This window comes from Phoenix dactylifera, chromosome 11, assembly GCF_009389715.1.
Source record: "Phoenix dactylifera cultivar Barhee BC4 chromosome 11, palm_55x_up_171113_PBpolish2nd_filt_p, whole genome shotgun sequence".
NCBI lineage: Eukaryota > Viridiplantae > Streptophyta > Magnoliopsida > Arecales > Arecaceae > Phoenix > Phoenix dactylifera.
The window spans coordinates 26,307,753-26,318,487 of NC_052402.1; the positions used below are offsets into that span (position 1 = coordinate 26,307,753).

The 10,735-nt window shown below is 36.6% G+C and overlaps 1 protein-coding gene across 4 annotated transcripts in view; it reads right to left on the minus strand.

The window, feature by feature from the left end:
• Positions 1 to 10,252, minus strand: part of LOC103721245 (ABC transporter I family member 10) — a 30,950-nt gene extending 20,698 nt beyond the window's left edge. For 2 of the 4 annotated variants that reach the window (XR_003388331.2, XR_005514111.1), the window contains exons 1-2: positions 9,859 to 10,252; positions 1,627 to 1,713 (exon numbers count right to left, since the gene is read on the minus strand). Coding sequence is in view for 2 of the 4 variants with exons in the window: in XM_008811367.3 (XP_008809589.1) it covers positions 1,627 to 1,713; positions 9,859 to 10,122 (351 nt within the window). In the remaining 2 variants the exon portion in view is untranslated. Of the gene's footprint in view, positions 1 to 1,626; positions 1,714 to 1,865; positions 1,918 to 9,858 lie in introns of all 4 variants that reach the window. The other 2 variants (XM_008811368.3, XM_008811367.3) reach the window with 2 other exon arrangements.
• Between the last annotated feature and the right edge of the window lie 483 nt (positions 10,253 to 10,735).

Here is a 10,735-nt window from a genome sequence, read left to right on the forward strand (position 1 = left end):
GAGCCATGTAGTCATTCATCATGTGAGCTAAGGAATCCAGTCTTGAGAAGGCTCTAGAAGGCCTAATCTCAGCCACTAAACCAGCCCCTCACCTATGAAAATCCTCCACTAGAGAAGAGAATGGATCTTTTGGCCATTTCGATTTGTTAGAAACCCTTTAACTTAGGAAACCCTTTTCCTTCTCCCTCTTCCCTTAGCTGGAAACATTAGCAATAACCCTGCAGCCATGAACACTACCAGTACCTTTCCAACTTAGATCTACACACAATGAACCCTCCTTAGTCTAAATCTAGCCTCCTGCCATCTTTTCCAAGCCTAGACCTACATCCTCATACCCATAATTCCCAAGTTTCCAAGCCTAGATCTACATCCTCATAACCATAATGAGTTCTTGAAGGAGAAGCAAGCAACAAGCCTCAACAGGGATTTCAACAAAAAGGAGACCCCTAAGGGGTCCTCTCCAAGAAGAAGAGCCATTCCATCAATTGGAATGTAGATTTGATACCCTTTTCCTTTATTTTCTTTTCAAAAAAATATAAGCAGCTTCTTTCAATACCATGCACGGTTTACCACACCAGTCGGTACTAGTGTATACCATACACCAACTGTACCATACCGTACCAATACCGAATGCGGTACAAGGGGCGTACCGACACTTGGTACGCCGAACTAGCCCCCATACTAGGCATACCGACACTGTAATAAGTTGGTACTGATACGGGGTCCGGTACCGAAACGATGAATCTAGATCTCATGTAATTTCATTATATTAATGCTTCTTGCTTAACAAATGCATCTATTTCACTTAACTTAGACTAGCTAGTGGAGTAGCTTATCTCCTCTTTTTATTTCATATTTACTTCGAAATGACCTCAATACGCCCGTTTTTAGGATACATAGGGGCAAACCTCAATTACCTAGCCCTAGAGAGACTCCGAGAGGCATAGCATATGTGGTCCCTATGTCATGGGAGCACCTGGATTCGAACCAAACCCATATCTAGTCTTCGATATGGGAGGAATGGAATCTAGTAGGCATTCATAAACTTTGCCTGAGAGAATGTGAGTAAGAGCCCAATCTATCCAAGGCTGGCTAAGGGGTGGCTCCCTTCCCTAGCAATACCCTTGGCCTTACTTTTCCTCTAGTTCCTTCCAGTCCTTTTCCGATTCTTCAGATTAGGTTTTTCCTATTTTTCTGCCTGGTTGGAAAAAAATGTGGTGGCCCTATTTCACATTCCGATTGATGGTTGCCCCCCTTGAGGGATGTCCACACTGCAATGTTGCAATATCTGATATTTAGAGATTAACAACTTGTTGCATGCAAAGCATACATATCCCATGCCCTAATCAATAAACCAACATCTGCAAGACTACTTTGTCCAAGATACTGAAGGCTAGAAATGTGCAGCAAACAGTTTTAATAATTACATGAAATTCTCGGTGTAAAACTATTTATTTTGGTCAAATTTCTCTGTGTACTATCAACAATCCGACAATCTTGATTCTTGACAATTAACATCTTTCAATTTGCAGGAAGTATCATATTTGTTTTTATAGAGAATAGAAATATGACTCTGAGTGGGAATGAAGAAAATATCCAAAGTAATTCAGCAGCAGAAAGAAAAACCTGGTGATCAGGATTTTGGAATACAAAGCTCCTTGGCCTATTGACATGCATGGTTCCATCAGATGGATTTAGGAGTCCTGCCAAGACCTAACCATTCATGAAATGAGTTCATATACAAACACATGATTGCAAAAAATGATAAGAAAGGTTAACAAAGTTTAAATTCCTAAAATTTGTGATGGTGTTGTATTATTATGATCATGCATATTGGAGTATGAAGTGTCTAAAAGTATACATACAGAGGAAAAAAGATAACTGTAGCCTCCGGCACAACATTGTGAGTCCTTAGTCCTGAACAAAGAATTACAACAAGAAAAAAGAAATTAATCCTATACAAAATAGATCACATATATGGTCATATAAATATTTTGCAAATTATTTGCTTTATATGATATGAGAGTTCTGCCACTGCTTGTTTATCATTTGTTACATATAAACTATAGAGAGACCGTCTCTTTATGCTTTCATGAGAATAGTGAGAGTTGTCATATGAAGATTCAATTTTCAGTGTCTGCACCTTTATTAGTCTGAAAAAAATTTACTATACTAAATGGAAGTTATATCACCGGTGTTTGAATCTCCAGTTGTTGCATTTGCACAGATTATACCGATTATCTTCTAGCTTCCACATCAAGCTTATAGGCATTCCTCATTTGCTGTTACATTCCATTACTTAATAAAAATTTATCAGCAGCAGTTGTATCCGATCCTATGACCCTCTGTAATTTTAATATCTAACCCTCTCATGTAGCACCATTCTTTTTATTGTTATGCTTCACAAAAGCTACTATTTTAATAAACCTCATATTCCAACGACTCACTGCTAGACCCAATATTTTGCTTCACCGAGATAGTATCTTCACAATGCTACTCCCTCATAAGGGGAAGTTTCATCTCCACCAAGATTTCTCTTTCAAATTATCCTAGAGCATGTTGCATGAAGCAAAATGCTGTCCAAAAGATAAGATGTATCTCCCTAACATGAGCTTAGCAAAGCAAAAGAAAAAGAAAAAAACATGCTGCACATACATTTGGTAAAATGCAATGGAGAAATTCAGAAACATCACGGAAGAAGGATAAAATATAACACCATAGACAATATCCGGTGTAGTACGTACCGGACCAGTCCGGTCCCTGACCGGTACAATACTGCGGTAGAAAACGGTTCCAGCTCCATAGAGCGGTATAGAGGGTGTACCAGTGCGAATCGGACCGGTTTGCATCAGTATGTGTTTGCAGCGCGTTATACTATGCGGACCGGTTTGGCACCGGTACGAACCAGTCCGAATCGGTCCAGTAGGTCACCGGTACACCTACCGGTACCGATTCGGCAGACCATAGACAATACTTTGAAAAATACATATGTATGTGAATACATGAAAGTAATATAAAAATGAACCAATTTATAGAAATGCTAAGCACTGTTTGGTGTCATTTTGGGTGACATGCTATGGAGACTAATTTGTAAGACTTTTCTAACCAGACTTTTGGGTTTTACTGATGTTTAGGTATGAAAGAATTTACAAAACTTTAAGATTTGGAAAATTCCTTGGCATATGAAAGAAGAAATTTTGACTTTGAGCCAAAAGTTGGGGATTTGAGCTAAAGTCGGAAATCAACTTTTAATCTTGAAGATTTGAAATTTTTGTATATTTTGAATTTTCATTGAATTCAAATAGGGGATACTTCCCTATTTACATGTAATGTCTTAAGTAACTAGAAGTTTACTAAAATGATATTACACATAAATAAGCTTATGTTTGCCTTTGTCTATTTGTACCCGTCTTAATCTACTGCTGAGTTACCTTTTGACTAAACCAATCTAAGTAGGTAATTGACTTAGTGGGCCCTACTTGTGACCAACATACATAAGTGGTGGAGAACCACCTAGTGAAGTGGACCCCACATAATCCAGAACATCTCTCCTTGCCTTTAAATAGAGACAAGGAGGGAGGCCAAAGGGAAGGTTAGCCCAGCTAGAAGAAGTGGAAGAAATTCTGGATAAGGGTTTTGGGTTTCATTTATTCATTTTGGGAAGTAAGTTCCTCCATATTATTTTTGAATCTCATAGTCCATCTTAATCTTACTTATGGTTTTGAAAATTTTGAATTAAAATTCTTTCAAAATTTATGCCTTTCCTATAACTACTTTTATCAACCATTCTTTATTTAAGTGAAATATGATAAATTTGTACCCTAAACTCAATTCACAAACCAAACAATGGTTTTGTAAATCTAAAGGACCTGATCAGTTTTCATATCTTAATATCTCATTTGTATTTTCCAAATTTTGTATCTGCTGGAAATTTACGTTGTTTCAAGACCTCAAAACTAATTCCAAAACATGGTTTGTTTTAGAATTTTGGAATCTCTAATCAGCTTCGGTGTTAAAGTTGTTTAATAATAGAAATTATCATTTGTTCCAAAGACTTTTGACTAGTTCCTTCTTTGAAAATTAGCACCATGTTAATTGGTTGTTATCCTTTGGTATTTTACATGGAAATTCTGAGTTGTATGAGAGTTTGAATTGGTATTTGGAATTTGTACCTATGTATTATGACTTGAATCTAACTGTATATAAGGCACCTCGCTAGGGGTTCATATGCGTCTTTCATTCTGGCTATATTTTCAGTCTAGGGCCTATTTGGGAAATCCAGCATGATTGGCTAGATTTTCTATAGGAATCGGGTCTGTTAGCCTACTCAACCCATTTTTTCCTAAAGGTCTATACTAATCTTAGCCTAGATCCCATCTATGGGCCTGTTGGGCTATAGGATGAAAAAAGGACCTATGGAGGTCTTTTTTTCTCCCACAGAATTTGTGCTGGAGAAGAATTGGGTGGATATGGGCTCTACTTAAATAGATTGTGTAATCTATGATCCAACGGGTGCTGGATTTCCCAATCAAGCCCTTAGTTTACAAAACTTCCCAAATACCTTGCAAAACACTTATAATATGAACATATATATTATAAGTTTTTGTAAGGCATTTGGAAGATTTTCTAAACTGAAAATATAGTAAAAGTGAAAGACTTATGTGAACCCCTAGCGAGGCGGTATATCAGCTATAATCAGCCTCATTAAAATTACTGAAGAGTTTTGTGCAGATTCCTAAGGAGGTGGTATTTGTGGCCTCATTTGTAATATCGATAAGGATTCATATGGACACTTGGCTAAGCAATATACATGGACATCAAGGATTTATGTGGCCTCATGGGCATTAGCAGGAAGGATTTTATTACAAGGCCTCATTCCGTAAAGTTGATGCTGTGGGATTTTGGCATCTAATATTTTGGTCATTTTAGAACTTTAGTTCACATTTAATGGTGTGGGCTATCAATTTGTATTTTCTATCATTCGCTGGCCAGAGGGGAGGAGGGAATTCCCACCCCCCACCCCTCACCCACCACCCCCCGCGTAGGATATTGAGAGCTCACGTATTAGATAATTACCTATGGAGATTTTCCCACCTATAAATTTTAAGTTCGTTTTTTTGTATGATTTTTTTGAGAACATGCCATGAGATCTCCATCTCTCTATGTTTATCAACATACAAAGTCCATCTCCTACACTCCTCAAATTCCCCACTTACTAGGAAACTAATAATCTGTTAGAAAACCTCTACCTAGCTTCTTTAAAGATTAAAAAGTACAATATGAAACTGGTGATTCAAAGCCTATAGAACCACACACCTTGTGTGGCCTAGATAAGAAGATAGAAGGAAAAATAAAGACATTGGAAGGGATAGGAAGCATGGCTGACTAAGAAGACATCTGTCTCTATCTCCATTTTTATACTTTCCTTCACATGTTAAGGATCTCGTACTTGTCACATATTTCTTTATAGAAACCTGTACTTAGAGCCTTACAAATTAGTATTAAATTAGACATGCCTATTCTTTTTGTTTGTGGATACTTCAAATTTGACGAGTTAAGGACCTAAGAATTACAGAATGTTTATGCACCTTATTTGTCATTTGTGCACTTATGCATTCAAGCAAATTGATGTATAGAGACCTGTATGATTATTTGGTTTTTAATTTTTGATCTTCTTTTTGAAATAAATTACAAGTCAAGAATCATCATTGTTGTCCTCCACCTGAAATCCTAGCTCCCTTGCCATCACTAATTTTGATTGCTCATGCACACATGCAAAGAGCATGTTCTTGAATATATATATATATATATATATATATATATATATATATATATATATATATATATATATATACTTTTTAAATGCATACACTTTTCAGGAAGTTCTATGACCAATCATATTCTAGAAATTCTTATTTAGAGACCCTCTCTTTAAGACTTAACATCAGCTCTTAATTATGAAGAACTACTGTGCTATTTTCAGGTTACCACAACACAATCAACTATCGGAAGGTCAATAACTTTCTTGGAGGAGAAGTCTTAGATTAAGATGAATTAGTCTTCACCACTCTTTCATGATGAGGTAAAGATGGTATGGAAGACCCATTTTAACAGGTTCATATAGCATAAAGGGGCTGATGGAGGTCTAACATTGGATTGGCTGCCAATATATGTTTAAACCCTATTAACTGAACTTTATTCTTAGTCTTTGATTTCAATGACCATTTTATGTTTAATCCCCGGCCATGTATACATGCATAATCTACATGTAACTGTGGGCAAAGTATGCATAAATGCGTGCAAAACACTGGCCAAACTATGTAAAAGGATTAAATGTAAAATGCAAATTGTATAACAACTAAATGTAAAATAATAACAAAATAGAGGTCATAGCAAATCCATGCATAGAAAGATAAGTAGAGATCGCACGGGGGCCATGCAGTACATGCGACTGTGCATTGTGCACATGGAGCCTATGTGATCACAGGCTACATGTGGTGCACGGACAATCGTGATATACAAAATGGAACTCAAATATGAGAGATATTGAGGGAACATATGATGCATTATCAAGTTTTCATCAACAAGACATTTTCTAGGCCCACAAATTACTGTCATACTTATGAAAAGTATAAAGCATTCTAGGTATCTCCAGACACTATTCCCTTTTTGCTCGTAGATACCCTAATTCCCTATATAAATTTTCGAAGTTGGCCATAAATACAACCAAGGTCGGTGGAATCAATACCGGGCACTATACCGGTTCTCCGATAGCACGAGTCGGTACGGGCCCGCGTCGTGCCATGCCGGGCCTGTACCGATAGAGGAGAGGGCGACACAGATCATGGGAGAGAGAAAAAGAGAGATAGAAGGGGGAGAGAGAGGGAGGGAGGGAAAAGGAGGCCGGCGGACGGTGGTGGAGGCCGGCGTTTGGGCAAGAAGGGAGGCCACTTTTGCGATGTTTAAGTGAAGTCGGCAAATCGCCGACTTTACTTAAAAATCGCAAAATTAAAAAAGCGGTCGCACATCTGTTTCGTTCGAAACAAGAGAACTGGCCGCGGCCTCGCTTCCCGCTCAGGCGTCGGCCTCCGCCACCCTACGCCGGCCTACACCGACCCTCTGCTGGCTTTCCTCCCTCTCCCTCCCTCCCCCGCTCACTCTCTCTTTTCCTCTCTTTTCTTCTCCACCTTCGGCAACAGTTTTCGTTTCCATTGCCAAGACCATACTAATGAGCCGCTGATATGACTCGGAACGGCCAGAACCACCTGATTCGGGACGGTTCCGCCGACTCTGGATACAACAATAGCATAGTGTTAGAAGGTTAAAAGCCAAGCAAAAAAGAAGTGGAGGAAGGGGGTAGCCAAGTGAGATTCTTCCCTTAACCTTAATTCTTTTTTCTATTTCTTTGTTTGTTCTACAAAACCTCACCGTTCAAAATTACTTATCACACTAGAGATTAATAGTAGGTTCCACCCACTGGACCACGATTATTGTCTCCTTAGTAAAATACTTCCATAAAGGGAAGAATCGTATTATGTTAGTGATTGCATAAATTTGTAATGAGTCAAAAAAATTGAAGATTATTTGTGCTTTTATTGAATATGTACAAGTGAGAAAGATTACTAAAATTACTTTAGAGATTTTATATTTAAAAGATATTTTCCTCCCTTCTTAGCCATCATCTTATTGGATTAAAATTATGTATTGAAAATACAATTGAAATAGTAGTAGATTCAATCCCTCGAGCCCCAATTATTGTCTTAGTAGCAAAATACTTCCTAACAAGAGAGAATCATCAACGATTGTGTTTGTTATGGCATAAATTGTAATAAATCAGTAATATTTAAGATCACATAGAATTGTCATCTTCCTGATTTCATGTGATACGCAGAAGTGAATTTATTTCTAGAATTTTATTTAATAGCTTTCAAGTGCAAATATATTTATATATCCTTTCTATCATCTCATCAACTAATAGTGATATGTGATCATAAGAATTTAATATTTGCCATGATAAGAACATTACATATGACAATTTCAATAAGCCACATCTAAAAAAGCAGTTATATAATATCTTTTAGTGTTGGTGTCCTTTAGCAGCTAAATCCAACCCTCGCCCATCCTTCCTATCAAATCTCCCCTTCCCCATTCCTAGTTTCATTTGGTTTCATAATGATATATTTTTGATAAAGAAAAAAAGGAGTGTGACATTATCATCTTCTTTCAATCTAGTAGGTCTCAACTTATTCATGCATTTTTATTGGAGTTACTAATTTGGGTTTGCACATATTTGACATGGGTTTTCAAATGATTATCAATATCTTGGTGATTAGAAAATTAATTTTGATGCATGCGAAGTTGCCCTTTCTTCCATGCTCATCTAATAAATGCAATTATAAAAAATTGTTCTCATCTCTTTAATACTTTTTGGTCTAATACGTCTTATGTCTAAAGCCTTAGAAGACCTAGTCATTTCCAAATAAGGCATGCCTCATCTAAGGAGTCTTAGTGCATACTTATTTTTACCACTTTTCTTGAGTCTATTATCATATTGATTATCATTGACAAAATATGTTTGACAAAGTAGGTTAGGTGCAACAAGATATTTGATTTGTTGTGTTTACCTACTGCACCATCTTGAGGCATGACAGCTGTTAGTGCAAATTGGAGAGGTCCAATCTTTAAATCATGTCCACCTAGACTAAGTCTAATATCCTTTCCCTTGCCTCTTATTATGTCTCTTCCCTCTCAATGTGACTATGAAAATATTGTAATGGTTCCATTTTATGTTGATTTCATCTTGCAAAAAACAGAGTCTTCCAGTTATACTCCTTGATAACTATTAACTTTCTCCTACCTAAAAATATAGTAAGGATAACACCATCAAGAGCTTTCATAAATTTACTTTTAATTCTAACAGGGTTTATTCTTTAGTTTTTGAGGGTTATAATTCATGCAAAAGATTAACTTGAGAACATTAAATAAAGGTATCTTTTTTTCGTCTCTGAAATATTGCCCATTTATAAATCAAAATATATTCCTTTTTGGTGTTTGTTATCTTGTTCGAAAGTTCTTTATGTTTTTTCGCAGTTTATCTTATCCTTGGTCGTGTTAATAGCTAATAGCAATCATGTAGTGTTTTAAAAGTATTTCACTATTTTTTTTTTGAAAAAACATAGTTATGGTTTTATGAAAAAGGCCCTAACTGTAGAATCTTTTAACAGTAATTATGTAGTATGTTTATGTGTTTTATGAAAAAGGCTCCAACTGTATTAGCAGAAATTCTTAGTGTTTGGTTAATGGATGGATTCATGAGGATGAGACCCATAGCACCATATATGCATTATCTTTTTTATTTATTCTTGTAAACCTTCACATATTTCATTATGAGTTCATTATATAATAATGGAGTAAATGTTTCATGGGCAATTCCATATCTAAAACATTTTATAGGGAAAGAAGAACATACTACACATACAGAGAGGACTGACTGAGTAATCTATAACGCCAACACTTACTCGTTGAATCCAACTTCAAGACTTTCAAATCCTCATAAGAAAACATATGTCCGAATCACATTCATACTATTATAATATTACATAAAAAGTATATGATGCATAATACAGAAAAACATCATCCAAGCAAACCAAAATGTATCCTGCAAATGCGAGAAAATAGAAACTATGCAATAATTTTTTAAAAAAAAGCGAGAGAAAACTGATCCATTAATACAACGAACTATAAAAACTCGAATCAGGTAGCAATCATGATAAAGCAACAAAAAACTGATCCACTAACAAAAATTAATAATATATTATTCGGTTTTAAGGAGGAAACTAAGGGGAGGCCTTGGAATACCTTGAGAAGGGTGGACTTGCCGCAGCCATTGGGCCCGAGAAGCATCCAGAGCTGCCCGGGGGGGACGCAGAGCGAGCAATTCTTTAATATATGGACGAGCTTGCCCGGCGGCCTCGTGGAGACGGAGAAGCTCAGGTTGCGGGCCTCGATGGCCGGAGCGGCGGCGAAGGCCGGAGTAGAGCAAGAGGCACGGAGAAGCGGCCGCGCCTTCGAGAGATGGGGACAAGGAGCGAGGGAAGAGCTCGTCGCCAGATGGGGCGACATCACGAGAAACACAGAGACGGATGTGAAAGCGGGGCGTTCGCCGCCGGCCGGCTTCAAATAATAATGGATACACAAACACAAGCCGGAAGCGATTTCTTTTTGGAAGATCGGTTTGATTCCGAAAATCTCGAGCGATGCGGTCCGGTTGGTATATATTCAGTATCTTAGGGGGCGTTTGGTAACCCCAACAGGATTGCAACGGTGATCTAAGATCCATGATCCGAATGCGGGAGTTATTTGATCCATGAGTGACTTATTTGGTATAGTACGGAGATGGAAGATCACCGATCACATAATACCATAAATATCCTTGAGATATCTTACATGAATTATTTTATGTGTTTTTAATTTTAATGAATCAAAAATATAGGATAATATGCTAATTCCTATAATAGCTTCATAATTTTGTCACATATCCTACTTTTAGTAGCCCTTATCATATATTTATTAAATACATAAAATATATTATAATAAAATATTAATATATTTATTAATATATTAATTATTAATATATTCTATAAAAATATATTTATTACTCCTATAAATTATTAATCTTATAAAAATATTTTATGTTTCATTATAGAATTAATAATTTTATTTATATTTATGATAG